Source organism: Aspergillus sclerotioniger, assembly GCF_003184525.1.
Source record: "Aspergillus sclerotioniger CBS 115572 chromosome Unknown BO94scaffold_42, whole genome shotgun sequence".
NCBI classification, from domain to species: domain Eukaryota; kingdom Fungi; phylum Ascomycota; class Eurotiomycetes; order Eurotiales; family Aspergillaceae; genus Aspergillus; species Aspergillus sclerotioniger.
The window spans coordinates 51,869-74,894 of NW_020291032.1; the positions used below are offsets into that span (position 1 = coordinate 51,869).

The following is a 23,026-nucleotide window of genomic DNA, read 5'->3' on the forward strand; positions in this document are numbered from 1 at the left end:
TCAATGGTGGTTTTACCATGACTTTAAAGACTTGCAGTGTAATTACCACACTTCTAATTTCACTCTTTTCTGCTAGGTATCATGTCTCTTTTACTGCTGCAGTACGAAACACACGCGCACTATTCATTATAAAATACTCACTCAGTCAACTCAATCCCTCACCCTTTTAGTTAGACCCAATTATCCATCCGGGTTCTTTAAAAACTAATAGTCAACGTAATTTGAATCCTGCTAGCGAGATACCTAGCAGCTGCTATAACTGTAAGGAAGTCCTTACAAGGGTCGTTGCCCACCTCCTCCCAGGGTGTACCTGAGTATATAGGGGACTCTAGGGGTCCGCAGAAGTATCTGCGGGTAATGATGGCCTTATGGTCTTGTCTTGACTTTTTCCCCTAGAAGAGTGCATTACAATAACACGTAGTAATGAAGGTGATTGATTGGCGGCTTGCCACTTCGTGTGTAACTTATTTAGAAACTTGGCATCAAACAATTTCACCATCACGACTTGCATATAGTTCATAGTACAGAGTAGCACTATGATGGATGACAGTAGAGCCGTCCAGATTTGACCTGATAAGTGACGGAGAGGTAAAAAGGTAGCTGGATAATTGTGTTCGCCGTTGGTTCTAGCACATGATAGCAGTCCTGAAAAGGGCTTTCTAATTATCAATTTAGACCTTTCCTCTGTGCTCCCATGACGAATCCACATCGTTGACTTCTGAGAGTGCTTAAACCTGGTTCGAATGATCCAAGTGAGACAAGTATCTTGTGCCAGCAATCTACTTGGGATTCTCGGAATTTTCGAGGTAAACAAGCCCATTTCGAGGCTGCCAACACCGAATTAGCACCAAATTGGTAGAAACGATGGAGATGGGACCGTACCGGAGAGAATTGCCTGAGTTTTACGCCGGCAGAATTCAAAATTGCAGCGCTCTTTGATGGTCAGCTGAATAACGTGACGTGAAATGTTGAGGACATACATCATTGTCCATATTATATCCTTGTGAATATACGACTTCAGATATACCCACTTGTGCAATTTTGACGGTACATGTTAAACAAGGGCACCTAAGGCAATTTAGCAATTTATCATAAGCATTTCTAGGTATAAGAAAAGACTTACGTATCGCAATAGAGTATTGCACCTTCGCGTATGCGCTCTCTTCCAGCTTCTAACAGCGCATTCTCCTCAGCATGAAGGCATAGGCAAGTTGATAAACCCAAGCCTCCACCCTCACCGCGGTTGCACCTTGGACCTGTTCAAAGTGAGTTTCCAGGCATTAAATCAATACTGCTGCAACTGGTGCTTGAAAGCTTCATACAGCCACCTTCATTGCAATTTTTGATGTGCCTTGGCGTTCCATTATACCCTGTACTAATGACACGGCGGTCGCGGACAAGCACACACCCAACCCTTCGCTTCATGCAGTTACTCCGCTGAGAGGCTAGGGATGCTAGCTCCATGAAATACTGATCCCAGTTGGGACGTAACCGCTGTTCGTCAGCAAGACGGAGCGACTTGAGAGCTGCATGCAGTTCTTTCAACGAGGAAGACGAGTTGAACAACCGAACTTGTGCCCCATCAGTGAAATATGCGCGTCCGACGCCTTTCTCGTAAAGATTTTTGTCGTTCCATAGCACAAATTCCTCCAGAGACGGAGATTCAAGAAGTCTCTTGTGGCACCTGCGGTGGAATGTTAGTTTAGCTACAATGGCATCGTAAGGTAAACGAGGGGTTCAGGCCTGTCCACATGTCGCTTCCATCTCAGGCTCATCGGCGCGTCAACGCTCACCAGAAGGAAGAATGGGCGCTGAAGGAAACGGTCTAAGATGGTGATGTCCCGAATGTCTGTCGTGACCCAAAGGCCTTGCCATCTTTTGGTTACAAAGTCTAAGAGGGATTTAGAATCATCAAATACCAGTTGCGACGATGGACTACTCTCATTCCCTGCAGACTCGAGCGCCTGCTGTTGACGGTCGCCGTCGGGTTCGTCTGTTACTTGAGGAGAGTCCGCATCTTTCAATTTAAGAAGTCGGAATCCCTCCTCCTGAATGAGATAATTTGCGACGGAATGCTTCCCAGAACAGATGGCTTCGCAGCACATCGTTAGCCTATGCCGAGGCAGGGGAGCTATGTGCTGCTTGAACAAGATGCTAACCTCCGCATAAGCCTATCAACATGATTACTGTAAAGACAGTGGAAAGGAAAGAGAAATGATAGGCCCGGTGGAAGGAAATGGGGTCAACAAAGCTTGAAAGTTGAAGGAGACTATATGACGGAAAAGATCGAAAGGGCAAGCGAAACAGGTCAAAACGTAGGGATTTTTCCGGACTCCTACCGCAAGGAGCGCCAGACCCCGGAACCTGTAACTTGTAACAATGATACACACATACACTTTAGTAGTACGTAAGTATTTGGTTGCAGGATTGAAGGCCTGGCATGCATCCCATAGATTTTTGCCTAAAGCCTAGTAGAATTATAGGCAAATGCTATTTGGACTCTATGTAATCTAGACGGACTCTATATATGGCCCTTTTGGGAATAGCCTCCTGTTTTAAAGAAGAAATAAAATTGATATCTGTTTTTAATTCTTATTATATTTTTAGATGAATTAGGTCTTTCTGAGGCCGCGAGCCCGGCAGAATATCTGGCTAGCTATTTTGCTGACTGATTCTTATTAACTGATTCTTACTGATTGACTTCTTCTTCCTGTCTTGTCTAGCTGAATTTAATGCTTATTTTGATGATGTTGAAGCTGGAGGGCTTTTATTTTAGTAAATAAAGGTTAGGATACTGGGATTCTAGTCAGAACTGTACTGCGAATTAATTTCTAATTAATTAAATATTAGATTAGCAATGTCAAGGTGCGGGCTGGCGGGATGGTAAGATAGAATGTGACGGGCTCAAGAGCCCAAGAACTACTCAAGGTATGTGAAGGTAAGTAGAAGTTGAATTCTCTGAAGAGCTATCTAACTATAGATTAAATAGTTTTTCTTATAGCTAATCTCTCTTGAAGATTTTTTATATAATATTAAGAAGTCTCTATATCTTTTAACTAATTTCTTTATAACTTCAGAAAGCTCCTCAGATTTCTTTTTTTATTAGATAATTTCTATACTTCTTTAAATACTATTAATTTAGAGTTGTAGAGTTAGACAGATTAAAATATAAGATATTTTAGTTTCAGATAACTAATAAAGTCTAATTCTTTTCAATCATCTTCTATCTGATCCTGATATAATAAGGCTAATATAAATATTAATAGAAAATGACAAGGAAATTTATACTAAATGTTAAAGTTTTTTATTTTATAGAGTTTTGTAGCTGGTTCCCAGATAAGTATAATATAATCTTTCTATCTAATTAAGAATATTTTTTTATAATTATACTTCTTTTAAAACATATTTTTCTTATCTAAAATCTTTTTAATTTTTTATTTTACAGTCTTATCTTTAATAACTATAATATCAGGTTACCAGTTAATAATCTCTTATATTAATAAGAAATTCATGACAGCAGGCTAAAATAAATTAATATAGAATACAAGATAAATTTCAGTTAATATATTAAATTTATAAGTGTGCATCCTGATCTGCTTGAATACTGTGAATTTTATATTATATTAGTCTAACTTCTTATTAAAACAATTAATAGTGATATTCTTTAAAGTTAATCAGATCTTGTTATTAACTTTATAGCAGAGTTCTAGATTTTATTACTAATTAACATATTATTTCTATATGTCTTGAATAACTATTATTATTAAACTAGTAATATTACAGACTCTTTAAAACTTATTAAGAATAGCTTTAATCTACTCTCAGGGGCTTTTAGCTTGATAATTCTTTAAGATATTAATCTTAATTATGAAATCTAAAGATTTTATATAAAAACTATACTGTAAAAAAAGAATTAACCCTTATAAATATAGATTTCTGATTATTAAGAACTAGTTAAGTTATAAATAATAATTCTTAATAATTAATCTGTTACTGGTTAATAAAATATTATGAAAATATTTTAATAACTATAATACAGCGCTCCGTAGTATTGTCTATTTTAAATAATAAATTATAAAAAATTATTTTTTAATCTTTAGAATCTTATACAGTGTAACTTAAAACTTATTTATAAATTATAAGCCCAGATCAGAGACTATAGATTATAATATTTTATAATAATTATAAAAAACTTTAATAAAGATATTTATAAAGTCTTTTATATTTGTACTAGATATAGTCTTAATAATAATTCTTTTTATTGGTTAATCAGTAATAACCATAACATTTTGATAGTTTTAAAATTTAGAAACATTTATTAAAAAATTGATTATGATATCTTATTAAGATTAGTTTAGAATTAATAATAATTTAAGTAAATCCTTTTTATAATTTTATTAAATATTATTAACTTTACAGCTGTTATAGTTTCAGTAAAAATAAGAAATATTCTTACTTATATTTAATTAGTAATAGTAATAAATAATAATTTTATATATTTAATCTTATTCAGGATAGTCAGTAATCACGCTGTTATAAATGTTTTAAATAATTTAAATTTATAAAGACTTTGAATTGGAAATTTTAGCTTATTTTTAGAAAAATAGATATTTATTAAGATTCAGTTAATACTCTATAATAAAGATCTTTAATTTTAACTAAAGAAATTTAGACCAGCTTTTAATCACAATCTTCTAATACTTTTTTAAATCTTTATTAATCTTTTTAGTTTGTATTTATATCTTATTTAAAATTAATCCTCCGGGCTCCTTACTAAAATTACTTTTAATAAATATTATATAGATAAGTCCCTCCCTTAATACTAGATAGGATAACTATATTTTATAGTTTATAATATATATTTTCAATATATTCTGGACTCTCCGGGACAGAATATTTAGTTTAATATTTATTATTCTTAAATAATAATTAATTATAAAGTTAAAGCAGCTTAGAAACTAGATTTAGTATATTTACTATTCAGAAAATCACTATTAAATTATAAAGTATTCTAGATTCCGGTAATTACTAAAGATCTTAAAATAAAGAAAAGTAATCAGCTTTAATTTCTCATTTTATAAAACTTAGATAATAATTAGTAATTTCTTATTATAAATCTTATAATTATATTTTACTAGTAAATTTGTTTTTAAAAAGTAGATTACAGGCCAGAAAATTCTTTAATTATATTATTAAAATAGAACTTTTTTATATATTATCTAGACAAGTTTATCTCTAACAGTATTTTCTATTCAGAATCTTAATTTACTAGAATTAGAACCGTGATAAAAATCTTTTTAAAAATCTTAAAAACTGTTTACACCTTTGAAGTTTAGCTAAACTTAATATTTTTATATAGATTAGATTAGAAGCTCTAAGTAAGCCTTCCAGTCTTTAAAAATTATTAATAAAAATTAATGAATTTTAGAAAAACTCAGATATTATAAGCAGTCTTTGAGACTTTCCAGTTCTTTATAACTTAAACTTTAATAAGAATTATATAAATCTTGGTTTCTACTTTAATAATAAATTTTAAATACTTAATAAAGATAATCTTAAATTTATATTTATTAATATTTACTTAAAGATCTGTACTACGCAGACGCTCTAAAACTTATTATATTTAAGTCTAGTATTAGGCTAACCCGCTATTTGTAAAGATGAGAATATTATTTATATATATAAAATAAAATTTATTGAGAAATTCCTGTAAGATCCAGTTAATATATTATTAAAAAGTATTTAAATAGTTAGTAAAATTAAATAGGATTACCAGTTATTTAAACAGTGTAAAATAAATATAAAAAGTGGTCTTCTATTTATGATCTTTCTCAATTCATATACAGTAAAAGGCTTGAATTATATTTAATTTAATAAGATAGTAAGTCTTGAAGATGCATTACAGAATTTTCTAAATTAAAAGTAGAGAATAATAATTTTTTATAATTATTTAGTTAAAGACCCGGTAATCTATGCAGAAATATAGATTTTTATTAGATTTTAAGATAAACAGTATAAAAGTAACTATTAAAAAATTATTAATATATATAAATCTCTTTTTTAGCAAATTAATTGGGGTTTTTTATAATATTAAAAACTTTAATTAATTTATTTAGTATAGAAATCTTTAGAAGATCTTTTATTCCTTATTCTCTATATCTTTAATTAATTTAATAATATAATTAATATCTAGATGATAGGGTAGTAGAGTATCTACTACAGCCTTATTAAAAATATCTAAATATTTGTAGTAAGGCTCAGATAGTTTATGCTTAATCTTTACTAGATTTTTTGATTAATTAAGCTTATAAAGAGTCTTGTTAATATTTACTAAATTTATTATATATAGTTCTATAGTGTTTTCTTTCTTCTTCCAGTTCTTCTATATATATTATATATTAATAAGGATCTTATAAAAAATTAAGATCCGGTTCTACTTCCATCTATACTAGACTTTAATCTTTATATTCTAAATATAAAGAGTTAAGCTTTTAGCTTGGAATACTATATCTTGATACTTTATTTATACAAATCTTTTTTTCTTTAAATTCTTTAATACTTTATAGTTCAATCAGTATACACTCCAGTTTATATTTAGTTATAAAGTTCTGGCTAATTATCTTATATAATATATAGTTAATATTAATTAGAGTATTTCTAAAATAAATTCTATTAACTAATCTTAATATAAAAAAGATATAATAGACTTTAAACCTCTGTACTTCATTTTCAAATTTTTTATAACTATAATTTACTAGTAAATACCTTTTTAAATAAAAATTTAAGAAAACTATATTTTTTTTAAAAAAAGGTCTGCAGGGTTACCAAAGCCTTTTAACTAGTTTTTTTTATAAAATCCTTCTTAAATAAGGTCTGGAAGATCTTATTTTTTACATTTCTTTATTTAGAAAATATTACAGGAACAGATAAAGATATCTAATAATATAATAATCTAAGGTTTTATAATAAAGATACAGTCCTTAGTCTTTTAATTCAGAATCTTTTTTAATACTTATTAAACTTATTAAACAGATTTAGTACTGGCTACAGTTAATTTATAAGTTATAATATTATTTAAACTTACTTTCTTAATAAAGTTATTTATCCAGATATTAAAATATCCAGATTATTTTAAGAGTTGGTGAATCTTTATCAGTTTATTTACTACTTATTTAACCTGTTAGTAGAAGCCTTTAAAATCAGTCTTTTATTTAATACTTATTATTTATTAATAAATATTATCATTCAGAGCTTAATACAGGAGAGTCTCTTTATTTATATTTTTCTAATTATAATTACTGATCTTAATTAACAGGCTGTTAACCTCTACAAAAAAATTTATTAACTATTCAATGTTCTTAATAAAGTATAGATAACTTATTAATAACTTTCTTTTCGTAGGTAGGATCCTTATAAATCAGCTTAAAGTAATTAATCAAGATTATAATTAAGAAGGTGAGGCTTTTCTAAATAACCTTAATCTATAGATTAATCTTTATTCTAGTTTCTTTATTTCAAAGTACAACTATATACCAAGCTTATTCAACCAGTAACTCAATAAACTATTAATTAATCTTAATCTTTATCTGTATACTATTAAATTCACTAAAAACTTATTCTTATCTTTTCTATTAAAGCTAACAGAGATTAGCAGCTTGAGTCTTTTTATCTTAGTTAATTTCTGGAAAGGTATTTGTGCTAGTACAGAGATTAATATAATAGATATTTAAGAAAGTAAAAATCAATTATTAATAAATTACTTAATCTGTTAAAGGCTAGCTTAAATCTTATTATCTATTATCAAGTCCTGTTAGAAGAGGATATACTGTATTTAAGTACTTTAGAAAATCAACTCTTCAATTTATTCAATTGATTATTTTATAATATTATTACAAGAAGTGCTGCCAGGTTGACTCGCTGAATTTATTAATATATTATAATTATATTATATAGTTGATACTAGTCTGATAGATAGTTCTTAAAAAAGATTTAAAATTATGATGGGCTCAAGAGCCCAAGAACTACTTAAGATATATAAAGATAAGTAAAATTTAAATTCTCTAAAGAGCTATCTAACTATAAGTTAAATAACTCTTTTTATAATTAATCTTTCTTGAACATTTTCCATATAATATTAAGAAATCTTTATATCTTTTAACTAGTTTCTTTATAGCTTTAGAAAGCTCTTCAGATTGCTTTTTTATTGGATAGATCCTATACTTTTTAAGGTATCATTAATTTAGATTTATAGAGCCAGACAGGCCAGAACATAGGATGTTCCGGTTCCGGATGTCTGACAGGGTCTAACCCTTTTCATAGAAGACTCAGGCGGGCAGGTTTAAATAAAGTAACTTATATTTAGACGGATGATTAGTTAAGCTATATACAAGTTAATAGATAAGATATAGCTTAAGACTGCAAACAGAATTATAGAGATAAAAGACCTTTTAACAGTACATAAAATCACGTGTAAAGCTTTAATAAAAGTATATTTTAATTATATTATAGAAATATATTTATTCTTATTAAGCTAAGCTCCTGCGAGGCGAGGGTTTTTATAAATAATAATAATAAAAGTTTTCTATAATCTGATAAGTATTCTCTAAATATTTAATAAGCTCAGTAGTAGGATCAGTATATTTTACTTATTTTATAAAATACATTAAGTAGAGACAGCCTCTTTCTTAGTAAATTTAAATAAAATCTAAAATTTCTTTAACCTTCTATTCTTTAAGTCCGTTAATTTCAATATGGGATGGGGAAGATTAATACTAATTTAATAATAAATTCTTATTAATAGAAATAAGCAGACTAATATTAAAAACCAGATAAATCTTTATACTTAATAAAAGTCTCAGTTAGTAGATATAAAAACTAATTATCTTCTTAATTAAGTACGGGCTTAAAGTATTCTAGTCTAGCTTCTTACTGGACTATAATATCTTAATATAACAGATATTAAGCTAGATCTTTTAGCTTTATTAGAATCTCTAGATAAAATAATATTTTTTTGTTTACTTATTTAAAGTAATAAATCTGGATAATAGTTATCTTTATCTTCATAAATTTAATAATAAATTATTCAGTAAACCAGGTTACTAACTAGTTAAAGATAGAAACTAGTTTAAACTTTATATAAGAATAAAATCTGTAATTAATAAAAAATAAAATTATCTTAATTATATTTAAATAGATTATATCTAATATAAATTTAACTAATAAAAGTTATATACTCTAATTATCTTGCAGATAGTTTATATAAGTATAGAAATATTATTTAAATATTATATTAACTTTCTTAATTTATTTATTAATCTTCAGGTAATAAGTAGTTAATAATTTATTTATAATATTCAAGTACTTGATTAAGTGCTTCCAGAATTTAGAAATAAATTAAAATTTTTATTAAAAAAAATAAGATAGATGTCAAACCCTAGGATCGCTTCCCTGTCCTGGTTAGCTTAGCTTCACTGGTATACGTACCGTCGAACTGGGTCAAGGAGGTATCAGGCTGATGACTATCTAAGAACGACTGGTCTTGGACAAGAGAAGAGAAGTAAGGCCGAATAGTACCGCGCAGCTATTTATAAGTAAGTATGGATAAGTATTGTTACTAAGCTTCCAAATATATGGTTACTTAAAGATAGTAGTATTAAGCATGAAGAACAGAACTAGCTAAGTATATAAAAGAGTGTCCTTATATATCCTATTCTTTATATACTAAGTTATATATCTTTCCATATATTATAGACTATATACCATATATCTGTTTATATACCGTCCTATATACCCGTGGTCACATTATATGTAGCCATTCTAGTTATTATATTAGTAATCCGCGATTATACCAGATAACAGTTTGGTTTGCCCGGGTACTGCCCTTATCAGCGCTTTCTGCCTGACGAGTCTGCCTTACTAGTGGGTTAACTAGCAGGGGTCCGTAACATCACTTCCCCTCCTTCAAGATTTCTTGTCCTTAAGAAACATAAAGGTGCGTATCCCTCTGTGTACGTTGGCTGGGTCCTTTTAGTTTTCTTTTCTTCTTTCAAGATGGGTCATCATACTGAAACGCGATAAGTACACTGATAATAAATATTTAGCCGATAAGATCAAAAGTTCTGGTCATTCTGTTGATATTCTGTGTGATTTTTGTTTTACTCAAGACAAGGTTTGTATCATGAGTTTGACTACTTGAAATAAGAAATGTTCGGTCTGTGCCTTGCGCGGTTACAAGTATGAAAAACAATTTTAAAGTGACTCTGAGTAAGATAGGTTAAAATATGATGAAGAGAAGATTACAGCAGATCTTAAAGCAGCCTAAAAACAATTTATGCAGTATTTGGAAAAGATAAATCAAGCAATAGTGAAGATTCTCTGTTTATAAAAGTATCAGCAATTTTTAAAAGATTGTGGTGGTCGGATGTTAGATCATGACTCTGAGGTATTAGAGTGTTTGGATAAGGATGATTCTCCAAGTACTGAGGATCTCTGAGAGCTGGAGTATCTAGCTGATAAATATGATGTTACTCAACTTGCTGCTATGTTAGACAATCCTAGTCTAACTTAGTTAGTTAGTTCTCCTTTCTTCTGGGCGAACTTTGACCTGTTTGTTAATAATATTACTCTATAAGTCAGTAACAACCTGTCAAATTCTTAATAAGTTCTCATGTGTTTTCTGAAGTATTGTAGTCTTTATATTTTATTAAGTAATATGATTTACTGTTAATCTTCTTATAGTCTAGAATCCTTTTGACTTTATATTCTTATTTAGTATTATTATTTATTTCCATATTTTCTGTAACTCTAGCATTCTTTGGTACAGGTTCTAATAATAAAATTTAAAATACTAGATGAATTTTGCTCATTGATTTCAGTAGTCTTAGCTTATAATTAACTGGTCCTTTTTTCTCTTTGATAATAAATGGTTCTAGTTTATGGTGGTTGAGCTTCTGGCTTGGTTATTTTATCTTGATATTTCTGTAGAGTAGGAACACTTTCTTTCTCTTCTTTAAGTCAGGTTTCTTTCTGTATTGGTGGTTATATTAGATCTTGTTTTATAGGTTCATGAATTTGATATCTTAGGATAACTGGATGTGCATGTGTTCTGTAAATATAATAATATTTTTAGTTATATTAATAACTAGTTACTTTTTTAATGATGTTTCCAGAAATCTGGGGTGATAATCATAATTAGTGTAGAACAATGAGACTCTGATTATTAAGTGATTAGTATTGTTATATGAGCACTGTATTATAAGTAATAGATTTATTTAATTATTTTATTAGTAATTAATATAGTGTCTCAGGTATTATTTAATTATTTAGTTAACTCTTTTTATTTGTCTATTTATTTGCGGGTGGTAAGCTGTTATTATTTATTTTTTAATTTCTATAAGATCTGCGAGTGATCTCTAGAACTTTGAGATAAATAGCTTGTCTCTGCTTAATATGATGTATTTTAACATTCTGTAATTTATGATAATATTTTTTAGAAATAGTTCTGCTATCTGTATTACTATTATTATTATTTTGCTTGGTACAAGATGGATGTATTTAGTAAGGTAATTAGTAATGACTGTAATAATATTATATTCTTTAGATTCAGATAGTAGACTGATGAAGTTAATTATTATCTATTTTTATGGTTGTTGTGGTGTCTTCTATACTTATATTTATCTATAAGATTAGTATCTTGCAGACTTGTTCTTAATATATGTTTTATATTATCTAATATAATCATGTATTTTCTGTCTGAGGTTTAGAATGTAGTAATTTCTAGTAATTAGTTCCGTGGTTTTTTCGACTTTTAAGTAACCCTTGAGTGGTTCATCATGATATCTAGCCATGATTTTTGTTTTTATAATGGTTGGTACAAAGATTAATCCGTGGAAGTAGGCTAGTCTGTTTTTATCAATGATAATCTTGTTTAGTAAGTTCTTATTTATTTTTTAAAGTGTCTTGTCTTCTCTGGTGGTGTTAGTTAATTGTTTAATTAAGTTACTGCCTATTTTCAATATTACTATTAGATTGGCTTTGTTGTAGCTGATTGATCTGTCTTTATTTTGTTTCAGGATGGCGGGTTTAATAGTCTTTATTTCTATTTTATAGTCTGGTCTATGACTTAGTATATCTGTATATCTATTTTCTATTTTATTGTAGTATATAATACAGAAATTATATTATGATAGGATTTCAGCTTATCTTGCTTGTTTTCTGGTCAACTCTTTGATTGTTATCAAGTAGATTAAGTTCTTATAGTCTGTTTTTACAAGGATAGTGTTACGGACCCCTGCTAGCCGAACGACTAGTGAGGCGGACACGTCAGGCAGAAGGCTACGTCCGAACAGATGAAGACTCTTATCGAGTAGGATCCTGATCTGAGTAACCGACAACCGGAGCCGTTACACGGCACGTGACCACGATGGACGTATCAGCGCTACGATATGGCGTAGCGATGCTACGATATGGCGTAGCGATGCTACAACGAAGGATAGGATATAAGGACACTCTTTCATATACTTAGTTAGTTCTGTTCTTCATGCTTAATCTAATTATCTTTAAGTAACCATATATTTAGTAAAAGCTTAATAATAATATTCATCTGTACTTACTTACGGATAGCTGCACGGCACTATCTAGCCTTACTTCTCTTCTTCTGTTCAGGACTAGTCATCTCTTAGATAATCATCAATCTGACCTATCTTGACTCAGTTCAAGATATGTATTAGAACGGGAGCTAAGCTAACAGGAACAGGAAGAAGCAATCCTAGGGTTTGATACATTGAGCACCAGTCAGTACGAGTATTACCCAGTGACAACTATTCATCATGTCAACCACTTTGAACTCATCACGTGCCTCTCAGCAACAGGGCCCAACAATGCAAGAACTAATGAATATGGTTGGTCAGTTACAAGAAAGCATCACTGCCTTAAAACAACAAAATCAGTTATTCAAAGATCGCTTAACAGTCAAGTCTGTTAAGGTCCGACCACCCGAACCATTCAACAGCAATCAAGCAAAGCTCAGGGCTTTCTTGACCCAGTTAGACTTGTATCTCAGCATAAACAGAGAAAGACTTAAAAACAAGATTAATAAGATCTTTTTTACATCTACTTACCTGACTAGATTAGTATTTAATTAGTTTAAACCATACATCTGTGAGTATTAAAAAAAGTTGGTAAACCATCAGAATAATAATATAAAGCAAATCTTTACCAGTTATACCAGATTCAAGCAGCATCTTGAACAGATATTTAGAGACATTAATACAGTACAAAATATTAAGTAAAAGTTATAATAACTTAAATAGACTAGATTAGTATCTAAGTATATTTTAGAGTTTTTACAAGTTATCAGTCACTTAGATTAGGATAACAATACCTATATCACACGATTTAAAAAAGGACTCAAGATAGAGATTCAGAAGAAACTCATCTAGTAAGAACAATCAAACATATTGTTAAAGATGATTAAAGCAATAGTTAAGATTAATAATAAGTTATATAAATATAATATAAAATAATAAGAAAGTTAATAAACCAGCGGGTCTATATCTTAATAAAATAGCCAATCAGGTTACCAAGTTAACAACAGAAGGTCGGTATAATCTAGAAGCTTGGAATACGAAGATTCCTATAAACCAAAACCAATAAAGCTAGATGTAGTACAACATCAGACTCAACAGACTCAAGTATCTAAGAAGAAACTCAAACAGTGTAAATAAGACTACTTGTACTTTAGCTACAACAAAGCAGATCACTAGTCAAAAAACTGTAGTCAGAAACAGCAACAGTCTTAGAAGTAGTTAAAAACTATAAACCAAGATCAAGGCAGAGAAGTCTATAATATTATCACTATTCAGTACAAAGTTTAGACAGACACCGCGACGCAGACATTAAATAATAAAAAGTTATATATTATTTAGTATAATTAACTGTTAGAGGACAGGATATATCATGATTGGTTAAGATAATAAGCTATTATAGATAAGCCAACAGTACCATCAAGTTAATAAAAGGATTAATAATTATCTATATTATTAATTTAGACCACAAAAATCAATAACAACAATTATAAACTAGTTTTAAGGAACAACTATCCCAGTATAATTTAAAATAAATTTAAACTATTAAATAAAGAATACAGTACTCTACTTAAAGATCTTAAATCCAGTAAGAAAAGACTTAACAAGATACCTGATACCCCAGAAAAACCCCTATTAAAAATCAGTAAACCTTATCTATCACAGCAAGACAAGGATAAGAAGAACTAAAAGAATAATAAGAAAGATATTACTTATTAATTAGACCATATCTTGAAAAAGATCTTAGAAAATCTAGTATAATTTAGTCTAGAGCTCAAGATAATTATACAGTATTATCCATATTAGGATTTAAGATATTAAAAATCATAGAATAAGACTTGAAAATAATATTTACAAAGATGCTCCTATCACCCAAAAGTTTATTTAACATATAGACAAGATAATACAGATTACTATTATTAATTATTAATAATTAGCCAGAAGATAAATATTGCAGGAACAGAACCTTAATATAATAAACCATATCTGTATATTTATTTCAAAGAAAGTAAGGATTATTAAAAACATGATAAACTCTTTTAATTTATATATTACACAAACATATGCTTAATATATTATGATTAAAAGTATATCATTAACTACTAACTTAAGATACTGAAAGTAGTAAATGCTAAGATAAGCCATTATCTATATTTAAACTATAGTTATATATGTAAAGAGTATCAACAATACCTTCATCATAAATTAATATATTGATTAGCATGTTTTAATAATCAGTGTATAATATATTATATAATAAAGATAGAAGGCTCAAGATTTTTAAGAAGATATTCACAGCAGTTAGCACCTAACTAGCCGGAACAGTAGTTAACAGCTACTAAGTCAGGACTATATCTAAAGATTTAAGTAGTCATATTAGATTAATTAATTCAAGTACTGATAAACTCTGAAGTAACTGGAAACTTCATAAACCCGTGATTTATACAACAGCTTAGAATACTCAGATAACAGAAAACAGAACCTGAACTGATTATAGAACTAAATAGAGAGAATTTAGAAACTCTTATATTAATAATCAAGTTAAGAACCATATTTATAAATATATAGACTTTAACATAACACCTTTAAAATAGTATAATATTGTGTTAAGGATTCTATGATTCAGGAATCATAATCCATAGATTAATTAGAAGACTAAGAGTCTCTAATTCATGAATTGTGATTGCCCAAGGCAACACTAACAAGGACTAGATATAAGGTCTAGATCTGTATAGCCCGTTACATAGTAAGAAGCTGAAGCAAGGACTAAGTAATCTAGTATAGGGAGGTTGAGAACGCTATAAAAGCCTAACACGCCAGGCATCAGAGATAACTTAGAAAAAAATAACACCTCAAGTATAGTTATATAAATAATAACAGTAATTAAGCCATTACAGAGAGATTAGCTTATAAAATTATTAAAATAGATATTAACAATAACAAGAAAGTACCAGAAGTATAGTATTAATAGTACTAATACAGAGATTAAGATAACTGTCCAGGGATTAGAAGATTTATAGGAACTTCTAGCTATAGTCAAGAATAATACATAGATCTTACTACAGTATAAGAAATTCAAGGACTTATTTAAATAACTAAAGTAATCTGAATTACCTCAGCACAGAAAGCATGACCATACTATTTCTATAAAGAAAGAAAAGTCACTAATATATAGAAAGATTTATCTAATATCTAAAAAAAAATCACAGGCATTATGAGAATATATTGATAACTAGCTAACTAAAGATAATATCAGATTTTCAAAGTCACTAGCAGAACATGGAGTCTTATTTATATTAAAAAAGAATAATAATTTATAATTATATATAGATTATTAGCTACTGAATATTATTATAATTAAGGATCAACACCCGTTATCTTTGATTTCGGAAATCCAAGATAAGATATAAAAAATAAAATAATTTATCAAGCTTAATATTATAAATATATATTATTATATACACATCACAGAAGATAAAGAATAAAAAACCACGTTTAAAATAAAATACAGATATTTTAAATACTTGATTATATTATTTAAGCTTATTAACATACCAGCGTCATTTCAGTAATACATTAATAAGATTCTTAAAGAACATCTCAACAGATTTATAATCACTTATCTAGATAATATATTAATCTTCTTGAAGACTGAGAAAGAGTATATTAAATATATAAGATTAGTTCTATAAAAATTATACTTATATTAATTATAATATAAGCTGAAGAAGTATAAATTCTATATATAGAAAACAGAGTTCTTAAGATACTGGATATCTATAAAAAGAGTCTATACTGAGCGAGCTAAAGTGCAAGCTATACGGGATTAGTCTTAATCTAGAAATCTGAAAGAATTACAGCAGTTTATTAGATTAATTAACTATTATTAATAATTTATAGACAGATATGCTATCTATATAACACCACTCTTTAAGCTTATAAAGAAGTTAAAAAAGTATCAGTAGAAAGAACCACAGCAGAGCATATTTAAAGATATTAAGCAGCAACTTATTATATTACTAGTACTTATACAGTATAATCTAGAGAAAGAAACCACTATTAAGACTGACATATCAGACTATGCTGTTGGTATATATATGACACAACCTAGAGAAGATAAAAAGCTAAGACTAATTATATTTTATTTAAGAAAGTTAGTTTAAGTAGAACTCAACTATGATATTCATAACAAGGAATTACTAGTTATAGTTATAATATTTAAGTAATAGAAGATCTACCTTAAAGAAGTAAAATACACTATTATTATAAAGATAGACTATAAGAACTTGACTTATTTTATAATAATCAAAGAATTGACCAGAAGGCAGGCATAATGGGCTGAGATTTTGTCACAATACAACTTTAGAATTATATACTATAAGAAAGTAGAGAATAGACATATAGATATACTGAGCCACAGGCTAGATTATAAACTAAAAGAAAAAGCTATTAAACCAGCCATCCTGAAGCAGAACACGGATGGGTTGATCAGCTATAATAAAGCTAATCTAACAGCAATATTAGAAATAAGTAATAACTTAACCAGATAATTAGCTGATAATACAAAAAATAATAAAATACTCTAGAAGATGAGTAAGGGCTTACTAGACAAGATTATTATTAACAGAAATAGACTAGTCTATTTTCATGGATTAATCTTTATACTAACCATGATAAGAACAGAGATTATGGCTAAGCACTATAATAAACTACTCAAGGATTACTTAGAAGTGGAAAAAACAATTAAATTAATTATAAAAAACTACTATATTCCGAACCTTAGATAAAAAATATATGATTATATTAGACAATGCAAGACTTATATCAGAGATAAGTCTATAAGATACTAGCCCTATAAATAAATATAAGTACAGAAGGTATCACAGTGATTATAAAAATAGATAATAATTAATTTTATTAGTTTACTATCTGAATTAAAGAGATATAATATTATTACAGTTATTACCGATCATCTTACTAAATATATCTATCTTATACTAAGTAAGATGATAATAATAGTAATACAGATAGTAGAACTATTTCTAAAAAACATTATTATATATTATAAAATATTAAAGTACATTATATTAGACAGAGACAAGTTATTTATCTTAAAGTTCTGAAGATTACTTACAGATCTTATAAAAATTAAAGAATAAATAATAACAGCTTACTACCCGTAAATAAATAAACAAATAAAAAGGATTAATCAGATAATTAAGTAATACTTGAAACACTATATAAACTATCAGCAGAATGATTAAATAAATCTATTACTAATAGTACAGTTCTTATATAATAATACTAGTTACTTAATCATTAAAGTCTCACTATTATACACTAATTACAGTTACCATCCTAGATTTTTGAAAACATTATTAAAAAAGCAGTAAGTTACTAATATAGCCGAGAATATTATTATATTTATAGAAAACATATATCTCCAGTTATCCTGAGATATTGAGTTTATAAACTTATATAGTAAGATGTACTATAATCATAAATACAGAAAAAAACCTGACTTAAAAAGAGGGAAGAAAGTATTCCTATTCCATAGAAATATTAAGATGAAATGATCAAATCAAAAGCTTGACTATTACAAGCTAGGACCATTTATTATCAAAGATAAGAAGAGATCAGTCAACTACAGGTTAAGATTACTAAAATCAATAAGCAAAATTCATCCAGTATTTTATATCTCATTATTAAACCCTGTATTAAAGAATACTAGAATTGCAGAAAACATGAAGATCGATAATAATATAAAGAAAGAATACAAAGTTAAAAAGATCCTGAACCATAAGAAAATTAGTAATAAATTATAATATCTAGTAAAATAGACAGAATATGATATCTCAGAAAATATGTAAAAACTTATCAAGAATCTAACAAGCTATTACCAGCTTATGGAACAATATTATTAATAAACAAGTCAAAATTCGTCCAGAAAGAAGGAGAGCTAACTAGTTAGGACAAACTAAGATCAGGCTTGGACATAGCAGCTAGTTCAACACCACTACTTATAGTAGTACTAGCTTCAGCCTTAAATATTACAGTTTTTTAAGCGTGTAATCTTTCTTACACTTCATACTTCTTTTACTCTCATTTCTCAAGCTCTTCCAGCTCCTCAATCTTCTTTATATCGCGAGCTATAAAATCGCTAGCTTATCTTTATAACAATCATTTTTACTTTTATAATCAAAGAAGTTTCACTAGAATGACTTTTTCTTCTTCTTTAATCAAATTTTAGATCTTGACTAAACATTTCCACTCGGTATCAGAAAAGAAAGGATCAGGTATTTTATAACAGCCATTATTTATCTTTACATACTTATTATAGTAATTAGAACTCTCAGATTTGATGCACACCTTGTATAAACAGATGCAGCATTCACAAGGAAAAATCATAAGAAAACCCTTATTCTCAATCTATTAACAAAGACTTTTCTTACGCACGGAAGCACTGGACGATATAATTAATGATTTAGATAAAAGATTTGGAAATAGCACTGGACACTCACCTTATAGAGAGACGCCGCTGATTTATGTTCCTTGAGGATAAGAAACCTTGAAGAGAGAGAGTGATGTTACGGACCCCTGTTAGCTGAACAACTAGTGAGACAGACATGTCAGGCAGAAGGCTATGTCTGAACAGATGAAGACTCTTATCGAGTAGGATCCCGATCTGAGTAATCAACAACCGGAGCCGTTACACGGCACGTGACCACGATGGATATATCAGCGCTATAACAGGACATATCAGCATTATAACAGGACGTATCAGCACTATATCAGGACGTATCAGTGCTACGTCAGGACGTATCAGCGCTACGATATGGCGTAGCGATGCTACGATGAAGGATAGGATATAAGGACACTTTTTTATATACTTAGTTAGTTCTGTTCTTCATGCTTAATCTAATTATCTTTAAATAACCATATATTTGGTAAAAGCTTAGCAATAATACTCATCTGTACTTACTTACGGATAGCTGCACGGCACTATCTAGCCTTACTTCTCTTCTTCTGTTCAGGACCAGTCATCTCTTAGATAGTCATCAGTCTGACCTATCTTGACTCAGTTCAAGATATGTATTGGAACGGGAGCTAAGCTAACAGGAACAGGGAGAAGCGATCCTAGGGTTTGACAGATAGTGTGTTTTGTTTTTTTAAGATAGATTCTTCATTACTTGAATGCTATTATGGTGGTTAATAATTCTTTATTATAGATATTATAGTTGAGTTCTGTCTAAACTAACTTTCTTGAGTGAAATATAATTGATCTAGGTTTTCTATCTTTTTATAGTTATATTATACGCATTCTGATAATGTAGTCTGATATATTAGTCTTAATAATGATTTCTTTTTCTAGGTTGTGCTGTATGAGTACTAGTAATATGGTAAGTTAGTATTTAATATTCTTGAATGCGTGTTGTTACAGTTTCTTCTACTAGTATTCTTGTGATTTCTTTATAAGTTTAATTAATGGTATTATATGGATAGCATATCTGTCTATAAATTATTAATAGTAATTGACTAATCTGATGAACTGCTGTAGTTCTTTTAGATTCTTGGGTTGAGGTTAGTTTTATATAGCTTGTACTTTAGTCTGCTTGGTATAAACTCTTTCTGTAGATACTTAATATTCTAAAAACTCTGTTTTCTGTATATAGAATTCACACTTTTTTAGTTTATATTATAATTAATATAGGCATAGTTTATACAGAATAAGTCTCATGTACTTAATATATTTTTCTTCTATCTTTGAAAAGATTAAGATATTATTTAAATAAGCGATCACGAATCTGTTGAGATATTCTTTTAATATTTTATTAATATATTGCTAAAATGATGTTGGTGTATTAATGAGTCTAAATAGTATAATTAAGTATTTTAAACATCTATATTTTATTCTAAACACGGTTTTCCATTTTTTACCTGCCGTGATGTGTATGCTATAATATGTATTTATAATATTAAGCTTGGTAAATCATTTTGTTCCTTATATCTTGTTCTGAATTTTCGAGATCAAAGGTAAGGGGTATTGATTTTTGATTGTGATTATATTGAGTGGTTAGTAATCTATATATAATTATAGACTACTGTCTTTTTTTAGTATAAATAAGATTCTATATCCTGCTGGTGATTTTGAAGGCCTGATATTATCTTTTACTAATTAGTTATTAATATATTTTTATAGTGCTTGTGATTCCTTTTCAGATATTAGATAAATTTCTCTGTATACTGGTGATTTTCCTTCTTTAATAAGGATAGTATGGTCATGCTTTTTATGCTGAGATAATTTAGGCTATTCTGGCTGTTTAAACAAGTCTTTGAATCTTCTATATTATAGTAGGATACGCGGGTTGTTTCTGGTCACAGCTAGAAGTTCTTATAAGTTTTTTAGTCTCTGTGTTTGTATCTTGGTATCTGAATTAGTACTGTTAATACTGTATTCCTAGTACTTTTTTATTGTTGTTAGTATTTATTCTAATAATTTCTTGAGCTAATCTCTTTATAATGACTTGGTTGCTGCTATTATTTGTATAATAATACTTAAGATGCTGTTTTCTTCTGAGTTTTCTTCAGTGCCTGGCGTGTTAGGCTTTTATGGTGTTCTTAATCTTATAGATTATTTAGTTCTTGCTTTAGCCTCATGCTGTGTAGCGGGCTGTATGGATCTAGACTCTATACCTGGTCCTTGCTGATGTTGTCTTGGGCAATCATAATTTATGAAAGACTCTTAGTCTTTTGATTAATTTATTGATTATGATTCTTGAGCCATGGAATCTTTAATATAATGTTATATTATCTTAGTGGTGTTATGTTAAAATCTATATATTTAAGATGATCTATTATAGTTATAGATATGATTCCTGACTTGACTGTTAACGCGAGAGTTTCCAGATTTTCTCTATTCAGTCTTGTAATTGGTTCGGGTTTTGCTTTCTGTTTTCCAAGTATTCTAAGTTATTGTATAAATTATAGGTTTATAAAGTTTCTGGTTGTATCAGAGTTTATTAGTACTTAAGTTATTTAATCTGTTACAGTTACTTAAATCTTTAAATGTGTCTCTGATTTGGTGGCTGCTAACTGTTAATCTAGCTAGTTAGGTTCTGGTTGTCTTGGATGTTTTCTTAGAAATCATGATCTCTTTATTTTTACTGTATAGTATATTATACACTGATTATTAAAGCATGCTAGTCAGTGTATTAATCTATAGTATGGGTGTTGTTGGTATTCTTTATATAAACAGTCAAAGTTAAGATATGGGTAATAGTTTCTTCTGGCTCTTACTATTTCTGATATCCTGGGTTAATAATTTATAATATATTTCTAATTATAATATATAAAGCATATATTTATATAATATATAATCTAAAAAAGTTTATTATATTTTTAATATTCTTCATTTTTTTTAAAGTGTATGCACAGATATTTTCTATTATTATATTAAGATTTCATCTTAGTTACTTGTATTTTTTGGCTGATCTTAGATAGTTGATGATAGTAGTCCGCATTGACTTGTCCATATATTAAACAAAATTTTAAGTAATGGGAACATCTCTGTAGGTACTGTTTCCAGATTTTATTTCATGATTTCCAATATCTTAAGTTTCAATGTGGGTAATGCTGTATGACTTCTTTAAGTTCTGGGCAGAGTCATGCTAGATTTTCTAAGAATTTCTTTATAATATGATTTAATCAATAAAAGATATTATCTTTATTATTTTCTTAATTTTTTTTATCTTTATCTCACTGTGTTAGATATATTTTACTAATTTCTGATAAGGGTTTTTCCGGGGTATCGGGTATCTTACTAAGCCTTTTCTTACTGGATCTAAGATCTTTTAGCTAAATACTATACTCTTTATTTAAAGGATTAAACTCATCTTAAACTATATCAGGGTATTCATCCTTTAGAGCTGGCTTATTGCTATCATCGATTTCCGTGGGCTAATTGAATGGTACAGATAATTAGTAAGTCTCTTGTGATTCTGATAGTACTGTTAACTTATCTGTAATAGTCTGTTATCTTAACTAATCTTATTATATTCTGTTTACTAATACTAGCAGTTATTCTTATTATATAATATGTAGCTTTTTATTATCTAATATCTATATTATGAATCCTGTCTAAACTTCAGGCTGAATGGTGGTAATATCATAGGCTCCTCTGCCTTGATTCTCGTACATAGTTCTTAGCTGCTTTTAAGACTGTTGCTGTTTCTGTTTACAGCTCTTTGACTGATGATCTATTTTACTGTAGTTAAAGTATAAGTAATCTTTTTTACATCCTTTAAGTTTCTTTTTAGATATTTTGTTCTGTCAGGTCTGATACTGTGCTGTATCTAGCTCCATTGACTTTAGTCTGTAAGGATCTTTGTATTCTAGATTTCTTGACTATACTGATCTTTTATTATTAGCTTAGTAGCTCTATT

At 28.7% G+C, this 23,026-nt stretch overlaps 1 protein-coding gene across 1 annotated transcript; it reads right to left on the reverse strand.

Moving 5' to 3' along the window:
- Window positions 1–306: 306 nt before the first annotated feature.
- Window positions 307–2,401, reverse strand: BO94DRAFT_569706 (deoxycytidine monophosphate deaminase). The gene is made up of 7 exons (XM_025614751.1): window positions 2,160–2,401; window positions 1,711–2,092; window positions 1,323–1,684; window positions 1,124–1,256; window positions 981–1,068; window positions 883–933; window positions 307–827 (listed from the first exon to the last, which is right to left on the reverse strand). Exons 1-7 carry the CDS (start codon window positions 2,179–2,181, stop codon window positions 780–782), a joined length of 1,086 nt encoding a protein of 361 aa, XP_025462369.1. The 5' UTR covers window positions 2,182–2,401; the 3' UTR covers window positions 307–779.
- Between the last annotated feature and the right edge of the window lie 20,625 nt (window positions 2,402–23,026).